This window comes from Microcaecilia unicolor, chromosome 4, assembly GCF_901765095.1.
Source record: "Microcaecilia unicolor chromosome 4, aMicUni1.1, whole genome shotgun sequence".
Taxonomy (NCBI): domain Eukaryota; kingdom Metazoa; phylum Chordata; class Amphibia; order Gymnophiona; family Siphonopidae; genus Microcaecilia; species Microcaecilia unicolor.
This window is the reverse complement of record NC_044034.1, coordinates 316,588,659-316,612,899: the sequence shown is the minus strand read 5'-3', so window position 1 is coordinate 316,612,899 and position 24,241 is coordinate 316,588,659. Positions and strand designations below refer to the sequence as shown.

The following is a 24,241-nucleotide window of genomic DNA, read 5'->3' as shown; positions in this document are numbered from 1 at the left end:
ACCATATGGAATAACCAGCTTTTGAAATCTTTTAGCCCATTGGGTCTGTCATTAGTCATTCGGTACAAATATGCTAAGATTTAGGAACCAACCACATCGTTCTTAAAATAAAGTGTTCACAATTCAGCACATGCAGTAACTCACTTTCAGTAGTTACTACAGTAGAACGCATATTATCCAAAATACGTTGGGACCATGGTTTCTCTGGATAATGGGGGGTGCTTTTTCAGGTAAAAGAGCCAACGAATTTTTGTCAAACAAAAAAGTTTCTCCATGATTTTTTTCAAGATAATGGATGTTTTCTAATGCATGCGAGGACGTTAAAGTTTGCATTCAGCAACCATAACAATGCAATAAGGGAAAAGATATACAGCCTTTCTGTGGTTTTTGCAACTACATTCAAAGCAGTTTACATAGTATATACAGGTACTTATTTGTACCAGGGACAATGGAGGGTTAAGCGACTTGGCTAGAGTCACAAGGAGCTGTAGTAGGAATTGAACCCAGTTCCCCAGGATCAGAGTCTACTGCACTAACCACTAGGCTACTCCTCCACTAACCTAATAAGGTTAGGTTGGGTATTCATTCTTGATATACTTATAAAAGCTTGCTAATCTGATGTGTAATAATCTACATTTAACAGAGAGGCGATATTACAGTGGCAGCTCTAGAGTTCTAGACTGGTTTCTAATCAGAGAAAATACCACACATATCCTGAACATAAGAAATGCCATACTCCATTGAGAGACAAACACATAGCTGACCTAATGAGCTGAACCCAGGAGCAATACCATAACAGCATGTATGCCACACCAGCTGTGGAAGATGGTGAGCCATGGTACAGTGAGGACCAAAGAGCCATGGTACCCCAAGTGAGCCATGGGGATCATGGGAGCTGGGGAGGAGAGAGCGAGCTAGTACTGGAGGGAGGAAGAGAGAAAGAGTGCCTTGTGTTGGGGTGGGGAGGGAAAGGATGAAGAAGAGGGAGAGAAATTGCTTGGGGGGGATGGGAAGAAAGAGAGAGAGAATGCCTTGGTGTGAAAAAGGAGATAGTGCCTTGTGGGGATGGGAGAGGGAAGGGAGAGAGAGTGTGTCATGTGGGAGATGAGGGAAGAGAGGAGGGGGGAGAGAGAATGTGTTACGTGGGAGGTGAGGGCAGAGAGAGAGAGAGAGGGAGAGAGAGAGAGAGAGCGTACCATGGGGAGAAGGGGAGAGACAGAAGAAAAGTGGCTTTTGGGGGGGAGGGAGAAAAAGAGAGAGAAAGTTCCTTGTGAGGAGGGAGAGAAAGGAGAGTGAGAGAGAGAGAGAGAGAGAGAGAGAGAGAGAGAGAGAGAGAGAGAGAGAGAGTACCATTTAGGAAGAGAAGAAAGGAGAGAATGGGGAGGGGGCAGGGAAGGGAGGGAGAAAGAAAGTGTGCCTTGGGGGTGAAGAGAAAGTATGCAGCAGAAAAAGCTGGAATGTGACTTGGTCAACTGGAGTGGGGGGCCTGGGTGAATGCTGGGCCATTGCAAATGTTCTGCAGGTGTCTGTTAGTTTATAAATACATCAGTGCTGCCAGAGGGGCCTGATCATTGAGAGGGAGATTTAAGGAATACCCTCAGCTCTGTCCCACTCTGCCCAGCCATATCCTTAGTCATGCTCTGTAACCCCCCCCCCCCCCACCCTCCAGACCACCCACTCTACCTCCTGATTCACACAGCACCAACAAGCCACCTGCCCCTCAAGCAGCAGGAGATGTCTTAGTAAAGCATCATCTCCTGCTCCCGTGGGAACAGTCTTGCAATAACAGCTGTGAGATTTTGCAGTTTTTATCGCGAGACAGATGATGTCTTATTAATACCATCTCCTGCTGCCATTGGAAGGGGAGGCTGCTCAACACAGTAGTGTATCTAGGATATAGTGAACCCCCCAGTGAAATAAAGATGGGCTCCCTATAAATCCATTTCTCCCCAAGGTACTGGAACGTGGTGCAAATTTACAAACCTATATTAGGTGCATATCCTCGTTATTCTATTACACCACCAGTTAATTTTAGGAACACCCCTGTTCTGCCCATGACTCACCCATTTCTGTGCCCCCTTTTTAAAATTGTGCATAAATTTTAGGCATGGATCTCACACCTAAATTTATGCACATAAAGTTCAATATTGCTTGTTAAAAAACAATTATTGGTGCAATTTAGCTTGTTATTAATTAACATGAATAACATGCAAATTGGGCATGTGCTCTTAGACTAGTCTTTGCCATGTTAAAAATGGCTGTTATGTTGGCCACCCTCCAATCCTCAGGTGCTCCAATAAACAAACCCTGCTAAAAGCAAACACATTCCAGACCTATATAGAAAATCTATCATAATAATAGAAATAGAAATGCAAGATATCAGATATGCACATTTCCCAAAGCTGACACGTTACAATTAATACATTTAGAAAAAAAATCATTTTCTACCTTTGTTGTCTCAGCATTGCTTTGGTGCAACTGTCTCTTTTCTGCTTTTCTATTTTTTCTTAACTCTCTTTCCAAGGTCTTTGTCCTTTTGACATTTCTTCTCTCTCTCTCTATGTCCACCATCCATCTTTCCTCTGCGCCCTTTATCCATCCTATTCAGCATGTCCCCTCTGTGTCTCTCTCTCTTTTCTTCTCCTGTGTCCAGCATTGCCCCTGTGTGTCCCTGTCCCTGTTTCTTCCATGCCCAGCATCTCTTCTCTCTGTCCCTCCCCATATCCAGCTTCTTCCTTCTCTCTTTCTTTCCTCCTGCACTTCCTACTCCAGCATCAGAAATCCTCCCTCTTTGTGCCCTGTTACCCCCCCCCCCCACCACCACCACCATGGGAACAGCATTCCTCCCTCTCCCCTTCTACACCTGTCCCCACCTACTCACCAACCCACCATGGGGCTAGCATTTCTCCCTCTCACACCCTGAATCCCTTCCCCACCCCCTGTGGTCTGGTATTTATCTCTCCCCCTCTCCATTGGCCAAGTATCTCTCCCTCCCTCCCACCTGCCTTTCTGGTCTGGGTCTTTCTCTCTTCTCTCACCCTCCCGGTCCAGCATCTCTCTTCTTCTCTCTCCCCTCACCCCACCCTCTTGTTGGTCCAGCATCTGTGTCTCCTCCCTTTCCATAGGTCTGGCCTCTCTCTGCTCAATCATCTCACCCCACGTGGATTTGGCAACTCTCTCTGTTCCACGCTCCCTCGACGGGTCCTAAATCTCCTTCCCAAAGCAGCAGCGGTGGCTAGCTGGCTAGCAGAGGCAGCACTGTAAAGAGGCTGCCTGTGGTCGGCCCTGCCGGGGACATTCCTCTGTCGCACCTGCCTACAGGATTTGACATCACAGGAGGTGGATTGGGAGAAGAAAGGCCCCAGTGGTGCCAGCCTCAGGCAGTCTGATTATAGCACTGTCTCTGCTGGTCATCTGCAGCTGCTGCTTTGGGAGGGCCATGGGGGGGAGGGGTGAAGAGGGGGAAAGGAGATGCTGGACACACAGGGGTGGGGGAGTGGTATTTGACACCTGGGTGGGAGAAAAGGAGGGTCAGGATTAAGGAAGACATCTGAGGAAGGAGAGAAGAGGGTGGCCCCTGGCTCAGCGGGAGATCCTTGCTCCCCTGTGGGATATGTGGAGATGACCAGTGAGAGTGGGAGTCTCCCGCTGAATGCGGGAGACGGCAAATCTGATATAGTACAAAGTACCAGACCTAGCACAGATCTCTCTCTAAGGTACTACACTATTTACCTTTCTCCATTCAGACATGTGATCATTTAGTCTTATTGTCTGTTTCCTGTTGTTTGGTCTGTTAACCAGTCCATAAAAGGACATTAGCTCCTGTAGCAGCGTGGCTAGCAGACAGGCCTGGACCCTTAACAAATACAGCCACACAGAGGGTGAGAAATAGGCGACCTGTTCCTTTCACAGGTTAGGCGAAAATAGACACACAAAGTTACTCCTTATATTCCTGTAGGCCCACGGCATGCACTAAACTGCCTCTTCAAAAGACTACACCAACAGCTTGCCTCTTTCCTGGAGTTCCCAAAGTCCAAGTCCTGTCGTCCAATACTCAGCACACTTGGGCCCGGTTTGACCCTGACTTCCAAAGTTACAATATCAACCGGGTTCCATCCAAGGTAAACTTGGCCTACCTCATGTAATTCTCCATTATATGGGGATTACTGAACAGTGTGGGCTCTCCTTGGAGCTACTGGGGGGGGGGGGGGGGGAGTGTGTGGGATGTCCCCGGGTGTGCTAGCGTCAGCACGTGTTTTTGATGTGCGCTGAGGAAAAGAAATGGCATGTGGTATGTGAAATACTTACTGCGCAGCCATTTTGGGGTAGGGTTACCATATGTCTGGATTTCCCCGGACATGTCCTTTTTTTGAGGACATGTCTGGGGCGTCCGGGCGGGTTTTGCCCGCCTGCCTGTTTGTCCGGATTTCTGGACAAACGGGCAGGCGAGCGGTGCCGTGGGTCTCCCCTCCCCTCCCCTTACTTACTATCTGCCCTGGTGGTCTAGTGACCTCTTTGGGTCAGGAAAGAGCCCCCTCTTTCCTGCCCAGAGCGCTGCCTGCCCTTGCCCTGCATCCTTCTCAGTCTCGGCTCGGGATTCAAAATGGCTGCCTTGCGAGACTTCAACTCTCAGCAGCCATTTTGAATCCCGAGCCGAGACTGAGAAGGATGCAGGGCAAGGCAGCACTCCGGGCAGGAAAGAGGGGGCTCTTTCCTGCCCCGAAGAGGTCACTAGACCACCAGGGCAGTAGATAGTAAGTAAGGGGAGGGGAGAGGAATATGTGACAAGGGGGAGGGGAGGTGACGGGAGGGAAGGTGACGGGGGGCAGGGGAGGGGAATATGTGACAAGGGGCAGGGGAATATGTGACAGGGGGTGGGGCGATGATGCGAAGGGGCGGGGCGGCACAGGGGCGGGACGTGTGTCCTCTTTTTAAGAGGACAAAATATGGTAACCCTATTTTTTTGGGGGGGGGGGAACCCTTACTGCCACCTATTGAGATGGCAGAAAAGGCTCCTACCAGTGGTGTGCTGGAGCAGGCTCTCACAGGCTCACAAGAGCCGGTTGTTAAGTTTTTAAAAATTTTGGGAACCGGTTGTTAAAGTAGGGCCCTCCATGGCTACTTTAACAACTGTCTCCCAAAATGTGGGCTTGGGCCCCTTGCTGAATTCTCTTTTACTTTGCTGGTGGTGATGCTGACTACTGCTACTGCTCCCCGCTCCTTGTTCCCAGCTCTGGGCAGCAGGCTGGGACTTCTCGAGCATGTGAGAGGAGTTCCAGCATGCTGCTCAGAGCAAGACGTTGGGAGTGGTGGAAGTCCATTTATTGGCTGCCAGCAAAGGTATGCCTAGCGTGCCTGCACGAAGGGAGGGAGGAGAGAGAGGCAAGTGTTGCTCCCCCCCCCCCCCCGGCCACCCCTGGCCCTTCCAACTGCAGAGCTGGTTACGTCCGGAGAAAGAGCCTGTTGTTAAAAATTTACCAGCACACCCCTGGCTCCTATGCTAACCTGGTGATAACTGTGCAGCGCACGGTGCTGACTGATTACTGCAGGTTAAGCTCCAGCACTACAAAATAAGATGCACAGCCCAAGGGGAGTGTGTTATGCAATAAATTGCAGAGAAAAATTGTTCTAGTTTATGATTGACAGTGAAGGTGGAGTTTGAAGGTACTAAAAGTTCCTGTTCATTAAAACACATGGTCTTTGTTTGCTATCACCCTCTCCAGGAGCCTAGGAGGAGAGAGGGTATCCTGGAAAGGTGGAATAAACTAAGGCTGAAATAAAAAGTGTTCCTGCCCCTAAGAGCAGTAACTGTGAGTGTGATAAGAGCTCTGGGTGGGTAAGGGGAACCCAACCTAGAATTGGGAGCTGGAGCAGGGGAAGCCTATTCAAGGCCAGGATGCAGCCCTGAGAAGTGCATCACTGAAAGGAGGACAGACAGGGAGGTCTGATCCTGAGGGAAACGGATGGTGATCAGAGGCGTCAGGCGCAGCCTTGGATTATAAATCCCAAAGGGATGGGTAATGGACTGGAGTAGTTGTATATTTGTACATAATTCTGGATTACAAAGAGAAACATTAAGTAGTGGATGAAACTGTACCAAATAGTCTTGGCTGGATTAAAGCCAAAACCTTTTAAACCAAATGCTGACTGTATATAAAAAGTCAAAGTTTGGAATTACTACCATTTCAGAGTTCAGTAAAGTTGCATAAAATTACAATTCCTTGGTGTGCTGAGTATTCCGTGGAGTGAAAGAGTAAAGAAATGATTCTTGGATTGATAGAGGATACTCAGGAATGAGCCCAGTTTAACATCCTACAGCTTTCCAGATCTTTAACCAGCCCCGGCCTGCGCCCAAGGTCAACTAAGGAAAGAAACTGAACTAAGTGAGAGGAGTGAGTGTGGACGGAAATAAACCAAGGTTTAGATGGAGGTGTATGGAATTCGTTTGCTGTGACCCGGGCTCGCTGGAGAGAACTGAGGTGGTCGATGAGACCAGGGTTATACTCAAATAAGCTTCAGCATACGGTAGTAACATCTGTTATGATGCTGCTCCTCTTCCCTGGGCTCCCCTCAAGTATTGCAGCCAACAAGAACACCCTCACTTGGGACCTCCCTAATGACTGCCTGCTCTCCCCATGAGCCCCGCCCTCCTTGCCAGACAGGTTAACATACATATTCTTACGGTGGCTCCGCTTCAGTGAGGGCGTGTTCCTAAGGAAATCTAGCCTTATACCATCCACTCCCTCACAACTCCTATATCGTAACTTTCATTTTCTGATGAACACCTTATGAAGAAAGGCTAGACAAGTTAGGGCACTTTAGCTTAGCAAGGAGAAAACTGAGAGGGATATGATAGAGGTTTATAAAATCATCTTTTAGATGGAACAGTTTAACAGGTGGTGGTTGTTTAACCTTTTAAACAGTAAACACCCATATATTTATCCCAATGCCTTTGTCCTACCCATTTTGCTTGTATGTCTGAACTGTACTTGCCCCCAGGCTACCTATTAAGATGTTTCATCGTATTTCACTGTGAGCATCATGTCAATGTTATGTTGTGTGTATATTAGGGCCTTTATTTGTATTCTGCCGAAATTTATCGTATTTCTGTTACATGAATATTTTACTATGCTGTTTTAATATGCATTCTTTTGATACTGTATCATGTCATTGTTATTACCAGGATTTAACTTGCCTTTCTCTAGTTTATCTCATTGATTGTATTTTGGGCTAGACTCTATATACGGCACCAAAAATATTGGCGCAGAAAAACGCTTTTTATAAGCCATGCTTAAAGTTAGGCGCAGTTCACAGAATAGAGCTAATGCCCGGGAATCACATCTAACTTTAGGTGCGGCCATTTGCACCAACTGGAACGTGGTGCAAATTTACGCACCTATATTAGGTGCATATCCTCGTTATTCTATTACAACGCCAGTTAATTTTAGGAACACCCCTGTTCTGCCCATGACCCGCCCATTTCTGTGCCCCCTTTTTAAAATTCTGCATAAATTTTAGGCATGGATCTCACGCCTAAACTTATGCACATAATGTTCAATAATTGCTTGAAAACAAAACAATTATTGGTGCTCATTAGCTTGTTATTCAATTAACATGAATTACGTGCAAATTGGACATGTGCTCTTAGAATAGTCTTTGCCATGTTGCTTGACTCGGCAGGTTAGGCTCACCTGTCTGTATTTTCTCAGATTGCCCCTGGAGCCCTTTTTAAAAATGGCTGTTATGTTGGCCACCCTTCAATCCTCAGGTGCTATATAGACAATTTGAGTGAGCAGTTAAAGATGATGTGTAATAGGTATGCAATTTCTTTTTTTAGTTCTTTTACAGCTGTAGGGTATGTGCCATCTAGTCCTAGTGATTTATTAGTCTTTATCAGTTTGTTCTACTACATTTTCTTAGTTCTCCATGGTTTGCCATATCAATTTTTGGAATTCCCTTTTCATTCTGCTTGTAATCTATTTGGTTATTTTTTAACTTCTTTTTAGAATTTTAATTCTGTGTGCACACCGCTTTGGTATATATTATTTATAAAAGGGTCCTTTTACTAAGCTGCGGTAAGCATTAACGATTGCATACCGCAGGTTAAAATGCCTTACCACAGAGCATGCTCAGGCATCCCATGGTAGTTTTGGCATCGGCACACGCTTCCCATGTGCTAAAAAATAGATTTTATTTTTAGCACTGGGGTGGGCCTAAGGGGGGGGGGGGAGGAAGAGTAGGCATGTTTTGCACTAATCGGTTAGCATAGCAACATCGCCATGTACTTACCAATTAGCGCATGGAAAATAGGTGGCGGCAGGGGCTCATGTGCTAATGACCACATGCTAATGGGAAAATCAGCACGTAGCCATTAATAAAAAAAAATAATCAAATCGGCCATTTTACCCATGCAGCAAAAATGGCCTTAGCATGTGGGAATGACCTGCACAAGCACAATTTATATATACTAAGGGGCCCTTTTACTTAGCAATTGTAAGCCCACTGCAGGCTTCCCGCGTGCCAGTTCAGAACTACTGCCGGGCTACCGCAGGAGCCCGGCAGTAATTCCCACCCCTAACGTGTGCCATTTCTGGTGCTAAAAAAATACATCTTATTTTTGTAGTGCTGGAACTTCACGCTGCCCAGTTATCACCAGGTTAGCGTAGGAGCCCTTTCTGAAATCTCAACAGGTGGCAGTAAGGGTTCTCTCCCCCCCACCCCTGAAATGGCTGTGCAGTAAGTATCTCACTTACTACATGGCCATTTCTTTTTCTCAGAAAAAGACAGCCTTTTATCCGCTGCAGTAAAAGAGGGCCTCAGCGCACATCAAAAACACGCGCTGACGATAGCACAGGCCCCCTTTTACCAGAGCTTAATAAAAGGACCCCTAAGAGCAGTATGTTAAGTACCAAATAAATCAACCATAAACCATATGTAACATCTGAATTCTGTAAACTTGAAGTTTACAAAATTTGGATGCTACATTTGGAAAATAAGAATCACATGTTTCCAGTGTGTTTTTCTAGCAAAAAAGGTGCCGGTACTCAAATGCTAGGCCACCTTTCAGGAGTGGGGGTGATCACTGAGGGACCCACCCCATAATAGCCAGCCCCCCTGCAACCAGTCACAGAATCTATATACAAGGCAGAATTGGTGTGTAGAGCCTGAGTTCTATCCTTAAAACTTGGGTTCCATGGGTCAATTTTAGCAGACAATGGAAAAGGTGCTGGTACTCAGTGCCCCCAAGTACCCCCTCAAAAAAAGCCCTGCATGTTTCACAAGAATAGACACCAGCCCGGTATTTTCCTGACTTCATTAATAATGGGGTTTTTTGGTTTGTTTAGAACGGGTAGGCACATGAAGATTAGGTGTTGCTAGTTTCTTTTATTATCAGGTTAATCCAACAAAGAATCTTATTTTCCTAAGGTGTTCCTCTCATCCTTGGAAAATCAGTGACATGCCGGTTTGCTATGCATTTGATTGTTTTTTTTTTTTTTTAATAGAAGCCAACGTTTCACAATGACTGGGGGTACTAAACCCATCACGCATTACCCATACTTGACAATGTGAAGGCATTTTTTCAGTATTGGGGGTGGTCAAGTACCCACAGCACCCACAGAGCTGGCACCTATGGGAGGTGGAGCAAGGAAGTGTGTGGGCTGAGACTGTCATGCCATAACCTGAAAAGGCTGGCAAGAGTGCTGCCAGTCCTAAGATCCCTGGCAACAAAAAGAAGCAAGAAGTGTCAACTTTCCAGCTGGGAATGCTTACTCAAGGAGTGTCTGAACAGATCCTGGCAGAGGCTGTATTGATTGAAATGTAAGATTTCACCATATTTATTATTGTTTTTTCTTTCCATCATTTTGGTGAGTTATTCGGCAGCATATGTAAAAATGACAGACTGGCTAGAACCAGGCAAAGAATTTGCTAATGTCTGCCTGTAGGCCAGCTGTGGCGCTATCTCTTCCCAGCTGTGCCACTGGAAACTCAGTCACAGGGTTATGGATATTTCCAGAATTCCAGTGGAAAGGTTTGCCCAGCTGCTAAAATATTTTGCATACTTTCAGGATTTTAGAGCTGAAAAACTAGGAATTATATAGCCTACTGGAAGCAATTAACTCCCTCCTCCCCCTCTCCTCAAGGTTTTGCTGTGCTTCTGCGGTTCAGTATATTTGAGAAGCATAATTTTGACATTTGAAATTCACATTTTAGGCTTTGACTCTGGTTTCTGACTATGCCGGCAGAACTGAAGGCAGAAGATGGAAGGTATCATAAATCACCACCAGGCATCATTTATTTCTCCACATCCCTGGGACACCTTGCCCATAGAGCCACAGTACTCCTTATTAAAGATGTGCTTTCATTTTTAAATGACAGGGAAATCACAGTGGTATCTTTTGCTTCATGTTGGGCCATTTCCCATTCAAAACACCACCAGCATAAATCCAACACAATTTTGTTTCATTTTTGAATTTTAATAAGTGCAAAATACTTTTAACTCACTAACCCCCTAATTCAGTGGTTCCCAAACCTGGTCCTGGAGGCACCCCAGCCAGTCAGGTTTTCAGGATATCTACAATGAATATTTCATGAGAGAGATTTGCATGCAATGGAGGCAGTGCATGCAAATCTCTCTCATGAATATTTATTGTGGGTATCCTGACTGGCTGGCAGTGGCGTACCTAGGGTAGTTGACACCCGGGGCTGGTCATTTTTTAACACCCCCCTCCAAAATCCAGTACTAGGCATACCGAGAATACAAAACACTCAGGACCTATAGAGCAATTCTAGCATACCATAAGCAGTCATTTCTACAATTCACACAAGGAAAAGGAAAACATCTTAAACACTACAGTGAGCACTAGAACATCAATTCACCTATTGTAAAACAAAACCAGACAGAATAGTACAGATCATCGATCCTGCACAGTCAATGCCAACTGAAAGTCATGTCTTTTTCACAAACACAGATACACCCTAATCCACTACAGAATAAGTAATCATAAACAAAAATTAAACTGAACCCCCAAGATGCCAGACTCTGCATACAATGCAACACCACAGAAACAGAAAATGTCCCCTAGTACTGTGCAAAATATAAAGACAGCAGATGTAAATTTGAAAAAACTAACAAGTACCAATCACCACTTTACACATTAACAAATAGAAATAAAACAAATATAGAAAATAAAATAATACCATTTTATTGGACTAATACATTTAGCTTTCAGAGGCCAAAACCTCTTTCCTCAGGTCAATACAGTATAGTGCTGTTACAGTATCCTATCCTGACCTGAGGAAGGGGGTTTTGTTCTCTGAAAGTTAGTCAAAATGTATTAAAATTAGTCCAATAAAAAGATTATCTTATTTCCATGTTCTATTATAAACATTTATTAACACAGCTACAATACTAATATCCTAAAGTAAAAAAATAAAAATATATATTTTATTTACAGTTTGTTGTCTCTGGTTTCTGCTTTCCTCATCTTCTTTTCACTGTCTTCCTTCCATCCAGCATCTGTCTTCGCTCTCTCTCTGCCATCCAGTATCTGCCCTCTCTCTGCCGTCCCCTCCATCCAATGTCTGTCCTCTCTCCCTGCCCCTTCCATCCACTGTCTGCCCTCTATCTCTGCCCCTTCCATCCACCATCTGCCTGTCTGCCCTCTCTCTCTCTCCCCCTTCCATCCAATGTCTTCCCTTTCTATCCCTTCCATCCACTGTCTGCCCTTACTCTCTGCCCCTTCAATCAACCATTTGCCCTCCCTCGCCCATCCATCCAGGGCCTGCCCTCCCTCTCACTCCCCCTTCCATCCAGGATCTGTCCCCTCTCTCTCTCTCTGCCCCCTCTTTTTGGCCCCCAGTTACAGCCCCATTATCCCACCTGCCCCTAGTTCCAGTTCCAGCCCCAGCCCACATCTCCCACCTGCCCCCCTTTTCAGCCCCCAGTTTCAGCCCCACTATCCCACCAGTCCCCAGTTTCAGCCCCAGCCCTTTTCTCCCATCAGTCCCTAGCTTCAGCCCCCAGCCACTTCTCCCTGTCCCCTTTTTTAGCCCCTAGTTTCAACCCCAGCCCTTTTCTCCCACCAGTCCCGAGCTTTAGCCCCAGCCACTTCTCCCTGTCCCCTTTTCAGCCCCCAGTCTCTACAGTTTCAGTCCCTGCCCCTTTTCAGCCCCCAGTTCCAGCACTAGCCCCCTTATCCCACTTACCCTCCTTTTCAGCCCCCAGTTACAGTCCCCTTCATCCACATGCCTTGCATTAGGGCCCCCCTTTTCAGCCCCAGAACCATTCTCCCACCTGCCCCAGACATGGCCCCATTCTCCCTCCTGCCCCCTTCTCAGACCCCAGTTCCAGCTCCAGGCCCCTTCTCCCATCTGAGCCTCTCCCCACCCCACCCAGACCCAGTCCCCTTCTCCCATCTGAGACCCCCAGACCCAGTCCCAATCCCCTTCTCCCATCTGAGCCCCCCCAGACCCAGTCCCCTTCTCCCATCTGAGCCTCCCCCCTCCCCGACCCAGTTCCCATGTGCCTACAGCTCCGTCGACAGACAACCCTCTTCTGCCACCCAGCCGGCACCCAGCCTTAAAAAAAAAATCTGTGAAGCACCTCGCGTCTGCTCTGCTGTAAAATAAGCAAATCGCCTCGTCATGTCGGCCCTTCCCTCACTGTGTCCCGCCCTCTAATGTAACTTCCTATTTCCACGAGGGTGGGACATAGTGAGGGAAGGGCCAATGCGACTTGCTTCTTTTACAGCAGAGCAGATGCGAGGCGCTTCAGAGATTTTTTTTTAAGGCTGGGTGCCAGGAGAAGAGGGTCGTCTGTCAATGGAGCTGGTGGTAGGCAGGTGGGGACTGCGGCGCCAGCGGAGCACCCCCCACCCACTGACACCCGGGGCGGACCGCCCCCACTGCCCCACCCTTGGTACGCCACTGCTGGCTGGGGTGCCTCCAGGATCAGGTTTAGGAACCACTGCCCTAATTCTATAAACTTGCACACCTAATTTTTACACTCAGATTCTATAAATGGCGTTCATAATTGCATGCAGAAATTTGGGAGTGCGTCCAATCTGCACGTGTCATGTAATTGAATAATGAACCAATTAGTGCTAATTGGGCACTATGTCAATTATCAGCGCCAATTGGCAACAATTAGAATTTACTCACGCAGCTTGCTAGGCGTATTCTATAAAGGCGTGCACGTAAATTGTAGTGTGTAGATCTGAAAAGAGGGTGTGGCCACGGGAGAGGCATGGGTGGGTCATGGGCGCTTGAAGAATTTGCACGCACTGTTACAGAATAAGCCTGACCTGTGCCTAATTTAGGTGCATGGATTTTACACCAGTTGGTGTAAATCCTTGTGCCCAAAAGTTAGGTGCTATTCCATAAATGGCACCCAACTTGGAGTACAGTTTATAGAATAGTGCTTAGAGCTCATATTTTTCAGTGCCAATTTTTCAGCACCATAGGTGTATTCTGTAAAGTATGCCGAAATTTTATAGAATACTCCTAACTTTCCACAAAGTTTATAGAATATGCCCAGCTCCTATCCGCACAACTACATTTAGTCGCAAACAGTTACACCAAGTAAAACTTGGTGTAAATGCCGATGCCTAAATTAGGCGTGGATCTGGTGTATTCTATAACAATGCGCATAAATTTTAGAAATGCCCAAGACCCACTGATGGCCACGCCCCCTTTTAAACTATGTAATTTAGAATTTATGCGCATCATGTTACAGAATACGCTTAGGCAGTTGTGCTCATAATGTACTGGAATGTACTCCCAAAAACCATGAGGACTACGTACGACCACCTCAACTTCCGGAAATTACTAAAGACCTACCTGTTCGGAAGAGCATATCCCATTGACCCAACTTAACTACCTACATCCAGCAACACAAAGATATCCAAACTTGTATTGAATTTTATGATTGTTGTATAACCTCCCTCTCTATGATTCCCTGATGTGTCTGTTCATATCTATTTCATTGTAAATAATTTCACTCTATATTTGTTTCTTCACCGTAGGTGGTTATCGCCTCATAACACTATGTAAGCCACACTGAGCCTGCAAATAGGTGGGAAAATATGGGGTACAAATGTAACAAATAAATTCTAATTAATGCCAGTTAGTGTCAATAATTGCTTGTTAAGTGGCAATTATCAGCACTGATTGACTTGTTAACTAATTAAGTTTATTTTAGTTACATTTGTACCCCTTGCTTTCCCACTCATGGCAGGCTCAATGCGGCTTACATGGGGTAATGGAGGGTTAAGTGACTTGCCCAGAGTCACAAGGAGCTGCCTGTGCCTGAAGTGGGAATCAAACTCAGTTCCTGAGGACCAAAGTCCACCACCCTAACCACTACGCCACTCCTCCACTCAAATCCAGAATATGACCAGATCTGTGTGCACAACTTAAGTTGAACTACACAGAATCTGGGGGCATATGTAGAATTTTGTCCTAAGTGCACAATACAAGTTATAGAATAGTAGGAACCATTGGAGCCGACTCTGTGGGTGCTGTGGGTGCTTGAGCACCCCCAATATTGAGAAAATTCCTTGTATGTGTCCAGGGAGGGGTCATTTCCATTGGGCTTAGCATCCCCAATAATTTTGAAAAGTTGGCTCCTATGGTAGGAACAAAAGAGAGAGTATCCAAAGCACAACTGAATAGAACAGGTAAGCAAAAAAGCACGAGGAGCCTTCAAGAGTGGGGGCCTCAAACCACTACTTTATTGAACAGACCCGACATGGTCCGTGTTTCAGCGAAAAGGGGTCTTGTGTGGAAACGATCTTCAGTTAGAAAAGCCAATTGATGAAAAGGTACAAGCTTGCTTTAAAAGTCTTATCATGGAAAATACGCCAATAAATAGAACGGCAAGCGACTATGCAATAAAGACACTGCCCCACAGTGGAAATCCTGCCAAACAACAGAGCGCTGCTTTAGCAAAATTACTGAATAGTGACAGGTGCACAAATGACTTAATGTTGTTTAGCTGCCAATTGGTGGCAACTACCAATTAATGGTTATAATTGGTGTTAATTGGCACTAATTAGCAGTTACGAATGTAACAGTCATCAGTTGAAATTCTATAAATTGCATGTGCAAAATCTTGCGTGCAAATACAAGGGGGTGTGGACCTGGGAGGAGCCTGGGCAGGTCAGGGGAGTGCCTAGCAGTAGCAGTACAGTCTGTACAATACTGCCTACAATTAGCCATAAAGCTAGCATAAGTTCTTGAGCCTAAAATCAGTGACGTAGCTACGGGGGACCACAGGGTCCTGGGCCCCCCAAATTGGCTCTGGGGCCCCCAGTTTAGCTGGCGGGGGTCCCCAACCCCCGCCAGCTAAAGCATTTGTTCTGCACTGGTCTCACATTGCCTTGCCCCCTGTTCTGTTTTTCAGTCTCTGTGCACACTTGTTTTAATGGTCTATGGACTTTTCCTTTAGGAAGCCATCCAAACCTTTTTTTAAATCCTGCTAAGCTAACTGCTTTTACTATATTCTCTGGTAACGAATTCCAGGGTTTAATCACACGTTGAGTGAAGAAAAAGTTTCTCTGATTTGTTTTAAATGTACTACTTTGTAGCTTCATTGCATGCCTCCTAGTTCTAGTATTTTTGGAGAGTAAACAAGCGATTTACGTCTACCCGTTCCACTCCACTCATTATTTTATAGACCTCTATCATATCTCCCCTCAGCTTAGATTGTCTATGGCAGTGCTTCCCAAACTTTTATCTAATAAAACCCCAATTTAATACTTAAAAACTCACAAAACTCCTGATTATAGAATCCAAAGAGCAAGGATAAATAAATAAATAAATAAATAAATAAATAAATAAATAAATATATATATATATATATATATATATATATATATATATATATATATTAGTGGAATGCAAGGAAAAGTGAATAATTTCCTAGGCCTAAGGCTTCCTAGCTTTTGCTCATCCCATCCCATGAAACTATTTGTAGACGCTGTCATTGGAGCTAACCTCTACTGGGAACAATCTCCACTGAAATGGGGTTGTATATGTCAAACCTTACTCATTTGATCTCCCTGGATTTTATAGCTGTGCCAGGTTACAGGGGCATTCCTCTGCAAGCCAATACCCAGATGTAAATAGCTGGCACTTACACAGTGAGTCGTGGTGATGATGACGGAGCTAGAGATGAAGCTGAGGCCATCGTTCATGCTGACCTGCAGGGCTGCTTCCCTGCAATCAGAATGGAAAATAAAGTGCATCAGTAGCTGCTCAGGGACACATCTAGGACTCTTCTGACTTTAGAAACTGGATTCTGGAAAAGAAAAATAAAGCCTGTCTGTAAGGATGGGTAAGCAGGGTGACTATCTGGGTTGCCAAGTTCGGAGGAAGGGGGGGAACACATTACCCTTTTGAGTCAGTCTGCAAGCAACCAAGTTACAACGGGAAAGGAAGCACCAAAAGCAACTTCTGGCCTGAGACAAACAATCTTGAGCAACTTGTGAATACCCATGATACCTGGCATGACAGGACGATAGCTATTAAAACCACTAATGTACAATACTGGCTGGGATAATTGTTGCTATTATTGTTATTCTTAGGGATGGGCTGTTGTTTGCAACATAGCAAAGAGAGGGAGCAAAGTACAAACAAAAAGTCCAAACAGCAAAACAAAAAGTACCAGGAGCCTTCAAAAAAAGGGGGTAAGAATTTTAATCGAATGTGTAGATGAAACAATCCTAGAATGGACCCATTCTAGGATTGTTTCATCTACACATTCAATTAAAATTCTTATCCCTTTTTTTTGAAGGCTCCTGGTACTTTTTGTTTTGCTGTTGTTTGCAACAACATAAGAAATGTCAATGGCATATCCTTTGTGACTTCATGTCATTACCAAATGAAAATGAGCAGAAAAACACTTTTTGTGTTTTGTTGTTTACTGATAATAATGCGCACTAATTAGAAATTTAGAGCGCTCTCATTCCCACATGTGCTTACTATTGTACATATGAAAAAGAGTAGGCACGTGCAAATTTGGGAAAAAAAGTGCACCCTCTTTCCACATAGTGCGCTCTAGTTCCAAAGAAACTGACAGAATAGCCAAATAAAATAAAATAAAATGAAAATTCCCATAAATGACACGGGGAACGACACAAAGCAAAAATGTTATGGTTGCTCATCCCTACTTATTGTTATCTGATCTTTACACAGCACACAGAGCATTGCAAAAAGCCAAATAGAAAGAAGTGATCACCAGCCAAGGAGATTAGTGAGGGCCCCTGGGTTTGCATAGGCAAACTAGGCAACTGCCTAGGGCCCAGATATTTGGGCATGCCATGTGCTGTTGCATTCAAGTGTGCTGGAAGATTTTTGCAAATCAGTCATTCCCTGGCAAGGAGAAGGGCAGGGGTGGGCCGGATCTCCGCTGCCTGCTAAAGTATTTCTCTCTATCCTGTACCCACTCTGCTTTGTCCTTCAGCCAACAGAAGGAGTTGGCAAGCAGTGCTTCTCTCCTGCTGTTGGTTTCTCCTCTGCTTGCTTTCCTTTAAAGTCAGAACTGGGCCTGGCCTTATGGTCTTGCAAGACTGGCTAGCTCTGCATGATTCTGACTACAGAGGTCAATTACCACAGGAGAAGGCAGCTACTAGATGACTCCTGTCTGTTGGAAGGGATCAGGTGGGGAAGGGGAGGGGGATGTTGAATGTGACTGTGTTAAGGAGGAGAATTTAGGGGAATGAGGGAGGTGATGTGATTATACTGGGGGAGTAAAGGGGTAGTATGGTTATGCTGGGTGGCAGGAGGATGAGGGGGTGATATGAATATATATGTGTGTGTGTGTGTGTGGAGGGGGTAAATGGGGAACAGGAGGTTTTAAAATATACTTTTATTACAGTGGAGTCGTGTGTGTGTGTGTGTGTGGGGGGGGGAGGGGTACATTGGGAACAGGCGGTTTTAAAATATACTTTTATTACAGTGGAGGAGTCGATGCTCTTGTTTGCCTAGATCCACCAGAGAGTTAAACCTTCTCTGGGCCTCCAAGCGCTAGTGAGGGCAACAAATATTTCTGAACTTAATCCTGTTTAATTGGTTTGAGGTCCATTTCATGGATGAAAGAAAAACCACTGCATTGAAAGCACCCAGCGATCAGAAAAGCACTCCGGCAGTGGTGGTGGTTGATTCATGGGATGTAACACATACGCTCTTTTTAACCAAGAAAGCCAAAATGCTTTAGTAAAATAAAAAGGCAGGGTTGCATTAATACTAGCAAACATACAAGCACTTGCCACGTGTGGCCATTTGGGTGGGGGGGGGGGGGGTAGCCATTACTGTCACCCATTGAGGTGGTGGTAAGGGCTCCTGCGCTAACCTGGTGGTAACTGCACTGCCCGGTTACTGCCGGGTACACTCCAGTGCTACAAAAATAACTATATTTTTGTAGCATTGGATATGACGGCTCGCTAGGGGTGGGAAGTACCGCCGGGCTGCTGCGGTAGCCTGGCGGTACTTCCTGTTTAGTGAGCAGTATGTCCGCGTTGGGCTTACTGCCGCTTGGTAAAAGGGGTCCTAAGTTACTTTGGACCCTCATTTACTTTTCTAACCCCTACTCCCATGATATTATTTCTCTGCCAATCTCCATATCTTCATTCATTGTCCCCCCACCACATTTAACCTCTTTAGAAGTAGCATGTGTAAAACTGTAGCACCTAGCTGTGGATGTGGCAGCACTAATGGTTTATAAGGGAGCATGGGGACTAAGCAGGGACATGCTTTCAGTGGAGTGGACTAATGATGAGAGCAGCAGAGCTGCCAAGGAGAAGATTTCAGGCCAGTTCTGGATTTGTAACAACCCTATCCTGAGCATTACGGGACCTGCTGCACTGATTTTGATAGGTAGACTCACAGGCTATAAATACCACATTGAACTTGGGTGTAAGTTCAAAATCAGGTCCGACCAAAAAACCTCTCTCCTGAAACTGAGTAGTTTGGCAGCTCTGGAGCAGTGGGCTGAGAACCAAGGAAGCTGGTCAAGTCACCCTCCATTGCCTCTGGTACTGACTAGTGATGCCAAGGATGGACTGCCTCCAACACTGAGACTGAAGGCCAAAGATTGAGATTTATAGGCAGTGAATCAGAGATATAGCTAGAAAGACTTCACAAATGGAAAAGGCAACAGAAAATTAAATTTAGCTCTTTTTGGTGCCTTTGGAATGACATAGGCAGGGCAGATGCAGTATTAGCACAGTTCCCAATTTGCCCTAGTCATTAAACAGTTAATCAAATACAGTACCTTGGCTGAAAACTTCCTTTCAGTTGGGGTGTACAAAATTTCTAAGGGAAACTCTATTATAATGTATACTGTGGATGGAGGTACAGTAGTGCGATCAGAGTAAGAATAGGGTATAATTCTGTGAGTGGTGTTAGGGTCGGGGTGTACAAATGTGAGCAGTGTTATGATGGGGGTATACTTCTGTGAGTGGTGTTAATGTGGTAGAGTGAGTGTCATTCAGATAGGGTATAATTCTGTGAGTGGTGTTAGGGTGGTCAGTGTGGTTGTGTGAACAGAGTTAGGATAGGGTATAATTCTCTAAGCAGAGTTAAAGTGAGGGTATAATAGTGTCAGTGGTGTTCAAATAGGGTATTTTTCCTTGACTATGTTAGGTTAGGGGTGTAGTAGCGTGAACAGTTAGGATAGGGTATAATTCTGTGAGCAGTATTAGTGTGGACGTATGGTAATAGGAGTGGTGTTAGGATGGGGCTTAATTCTATGACTAGTTTTAGGATGTGGTGTAGTAATTTGATTGATGCTAGGATAAGGTATAATTCTGTGGGCAGTGGTAAGAAGGAGTATTTGTAGTGTTACGATTGGGTATGGGGTCAATTTCCAAAACTGCTCCCTTCCAAAATATCAGGGGCCAAAATTTACACAAATTTTCAGAAAAATCTATGGGGTCGATATTCAAAGCAATTTAACCAGCTAAAAACAGCTTCTGGCTGGTTAGATTACTTGTTCGGGGCTAACTGGTCATTATCAGTGACAATGACCGGTTAGCATCTAAAGTAAAACCGGCTGTTTTGGGGGCGTTTTTCAGTCGGAATCAGCACTTGGCTAGTTAAGTGCCGATATTCAGAAATTAACCAGCCAAGGTTTCCGCATAAATCCTATCTTTATATGGCATCCCATAGCCAGTTTGGAATATCGCACTTAACCAGCTTATGTTGTTGCCGATTCTGAAAACCCAGAAATTCAATGCTGAACGTGAATTTCTGGACATAACGCAATGGCAGCAAAACACTGAGAGCTGCCAGCTGAATATCGACCCCTACAGGCCTAAGTTTTCAACTGAAAATTTCCTAAATTTAGACATATAAATTTATATTTGCCACTTATTTGCCCGGATTCCTAAGTTAAGTGCCTAGTTCTGGAATCAGTAATAAATGCGTGAAAGGCAGTTCTATATGCTAATAGTGCTCTTTGTTTATAATGTTGTACTTATGCATGTGATTGGCACCAATAATTGGCAGTTAAATGCATGGAGTGGAGGAGTAGCCTAGTGATTAGTGCAATGGTCTGAGAACTGGGGAACTGGGTTTGATTCCCATTGCAGTTCCTTCTGACTCTAGGCAAGTCACTTAAGCCTCCATTGCCTCAGGTACAAAATAAATAACTGTATATAATATGTAAACCTCTTTGATTGGTAGTAAATCAAGTTCCAACCCCCCTAAGTCTTAGACACGATTCTATAAACAGTGCATCTAAATCACTTAGCATGCAACTGTTGAGGGTGTCCACCTTGGAGCATGGGTGTGTCAATGGGGTGTTGCCAAGCAATATGCAGCTTATAGAATTCTATCAGTTGTGTGAATTCAGACACACCTACTTATGCCAGCCATTGAACTGCCGTAAGTAGGTGTACCTAACTTTTGATGTGCCAAGGTAGATTTGTGCTAATAATAACACAGGAACGTAAGACCTTTGAAGTCAAAATGATTGCATATTTTGACACCCACCAGACAGGACTTAACAAAGATCTGGGTTTTCTAGCCTATTACAAAGCATAAAATTGTATTGCCTTGTAAATTGTATTGCTCTCCTGTCTCCCTCTCACCTATCCACCCGCATCCTGTTAGACTGTCACTGAAATGCTTTGATGGTTCACTCATCCCCTGTCTCCATGCATATAGACTGTCACTGAAATGCTTTGATGTTTCACTCATATATACTGTCATCTACCAACATTTGCTTATTTCCGATCTGACGAAGAAGGGCAACCTTCGAAAGCTAATCAAGAAATGTATTAAGTTATGTCCAATAAAAAAGGTATCATCGTATTTTCTTTTCCATGTTTTATTTTGTTTTATTTCTATTGATTACCTTTAAAAGTGGACTAACAAGGCTACCACACCTCTCTGCTAATATTCTAGAACTGCTCAGGTGCACCCTTAAATCATTATAGAATTGGTGCTAAATATGTCCCTTTGTGGTGCCTAAAATGAAGTGCCAATTTATAGAATTGCTGCCCTGTTTTTCTCCCAGAATCACCCACATTTGGGCACCTAAATTCCTATTCAGTTTTCTAAGGAGCCATTTTATGTGTCTGACTCTCATAGCATGACAACTTCACCCCAGTATTCCCTCTAAGCTGTACGGGAGTCCTCCAACTATATTCTTGCCAATGGGAGGTGTTGTTTCAGTATCATATTTTCAATAGAAAGGGACAGACAAGCTGTGCAGGACCCCAGGGAAATAGCTTGCCCCTAGTTATTGAAAATACAATACTGAAACATCACCCCTCACTGGCAGGAAGACAGTTAGAGAACTGCTGCACAGCTTAGAGGGAACTTTGAAAATTGACCCCATAGTAATGAGCATAAAATTGTGTGCAATTAGGGTAGGGCAGTGGTTTCCAAACCTGTCCTGGGTGAATACCTGCCAGTCAGGTTTTCAAGATATCAGCAATGAATATGAATAAGGTAGATTTATATGCATTGGAGGCAGTGCATGCAAATCTAACTCATGAATATTCATTGTGGATATCCTGAAAAACTGACTGGCTGGGGTTCACCCAGGACAGGTTTGGAAACCACTGGGGTAGGGTGTAGCAGAGAGAATGGCAGGGGTAGTACTGCAATAGTGAAATGGGGCAACAGATAATTTGAAAGTGTTGTATCAGAGAGAGAGCGTTGTTACAGGCAATTCTAGAAAAACATGCAAAGAAAAATGTTTTCAGACTGGACTGGAAGGGAGTTGAAGAGACGGCCGAAAACAGAGATAAGACCAAGTAAAGGATAAGCAAAAAGATGACTGCTTCAAGAGAACACCTGAACTGCACGAAACAACTTATCCATAAATCATAATATAGTGTGCAAAAGGCATGACACATCTACTATGACTAATGTTCAAATACTGTTGTTTGAGCTCTGGAATATGTAAAGCCCAACACAACACCAATTCTCAAAAAGATAAAAAATGATGTGCTTGTACATGCAGTTCAGTTTTGTTAACGCCCTGCCCTAGAGGATATCTAACTAAACATAATTAATGAGTTGGTAGAGAACTCATTAAGAGCAGAGGAGCACTTTGGAGAAAGCATGATCAATATGCAGTGAGCACCCAGGCTAAGGAATGGCGAATGGGGAACATATTTTACAATTTACAAGGGACCAACGAGCAGGGGAGGGGATGTGAATTAACTGAGAATATGGTACAGTTACAAATACTCTCCATCCAGCTGAGTGGTTTCTGCAGTTCATATTCATTTGTTGAACAGTCAAAGACAGAACCGAATTTAATCACAGTCTACTGCCTCCACAGCCCCAGATTTTGATGGACACCAGAGTGGTTTGGCTGTTGCCTTGTTACAATGGGGCCTGCTGCTCCATTTTACTCCTGATACTGGCTGCAGGAGCAGTAAGAAGCTGCAAAAGCCTCATCTGGAGCCTTTTGATGGTGTGAGGTCTCAGACTCTGCACCTTTCTGCCCCTCCTCTGCACATGGAAACAAGAGAAAGGGCGAGCTTCCACAGAGCCAGAGACTGCTGCCAACCCCTAGAGTTCCATCAGATGCTTTTCCAAGGGTTGCTGAGCAGAGATGGTGTCTATCAAAGAAGGGAAGAAGTGTTCCCAGCAGCAGACTAGCTAACCTACTGAAGAGGGCTTTAAACTAGAATTGTTGGGGTGGGGTTATCAAAGTCCTCAGGTAAGTACAAGCCCTCAGGTAAGTGAAGCATTAAATACCTCTATAAAAAAGGGGAAAAGGGGCAATGTCTGGAAAACAGTATAATGCCTGAAGTATAGGAAATAAGGTTTTAGATCTTGAGGCTGTGACGGAAGAGACTGATTTGGATTTAGTAGTGATCACAGAGAACTATGACTGGGATATAGTTTTACCAGGCTATAATCTGTTCAGGGAAGACAGGGTAAGAAGAAAAGGAGAGGAACTGGCATTATATGTTAAAGATAATATTGAAGCACCCAGCTTATCTGGGTTTTAAAAAGGTTTGGACAAGTTGGGAGGCGGGGCTAGTGGTTGGGAGGCGTGGCTAGTACTGGGCAGACTTCTATGGTCTGTGCCCTGAAAATGGTAGATACAACTAAAACTCAATAAAGAAAAAACTCATTGTCTCATCCTCTCATCCCAACACAGCGCGGACAATCCCACAAGTATCAACACCCCAGATTACACCCTTCCTATATCAGACAGCCTGAAAATCCTCGGCATTACAATAGACCGCAACTTAACAGTAGAGAGCCAAGCGGCATCCACAACAAAGAAAATGTTCCACTCAATGTGGAAACTCAAACGCCTGAAACAATTCTTCCCGAGGGAAACATTCCGCAACCTGATACAATCAATGGTGCTAAGCCACGTAGACTACTGCAATGGAATTTATGCAGGATGCAAAGAACAAACCTTAAAGAAACTCCAGACCGCTCAAAACACGGCAGCTAGGCTTATATTCAGAAAAACACGATTTGAAAGTGCAAAACCCAAAAACTGACTGGCTTCCAATCAAAGAACGCATTGCTTTCAAAATCTGCACTCTGGTCCACAAGATTATCTACGGTGAAGCCCCGGGATACATGACAGACTTGATTGACTTACCAACCAGAAACACATCAGAATCAACATGATCATATCTAAATCTGCACTACCCAAGCTGCAAAGGACTTAAATACAAATCAACTTACGCATCCAGCTTTTCCTACAGAAGCACACAACTATGGAATGCATTACCAAAAGCCTTGAAATCGACGT

General features: G+C 44.7%; 1 protein-coding gene across 1 annotated transcript in view; it reads right to left on the bottom strand.

Annotated features, from left to right (window-relative positions):
- The window catches only part of ANTXR1 (ANTXR cell adhesion molecule 1), a 269,622-nt gene that overhangs the window by 118,051 nt on the left and 127,330 nt on the right, over positions 1–24,241 (bottom strand). The window contains exon 12 of the mRNA XM_030201863.1: positions 16,140–16,218. Coding sequence (XP_030057723.1) covers positions 16,140–16,218 — 79 coding nt within the window. The remainder of the gene's footprint in view (positions 1–16,139; positions 16,219–24,241) is intronic.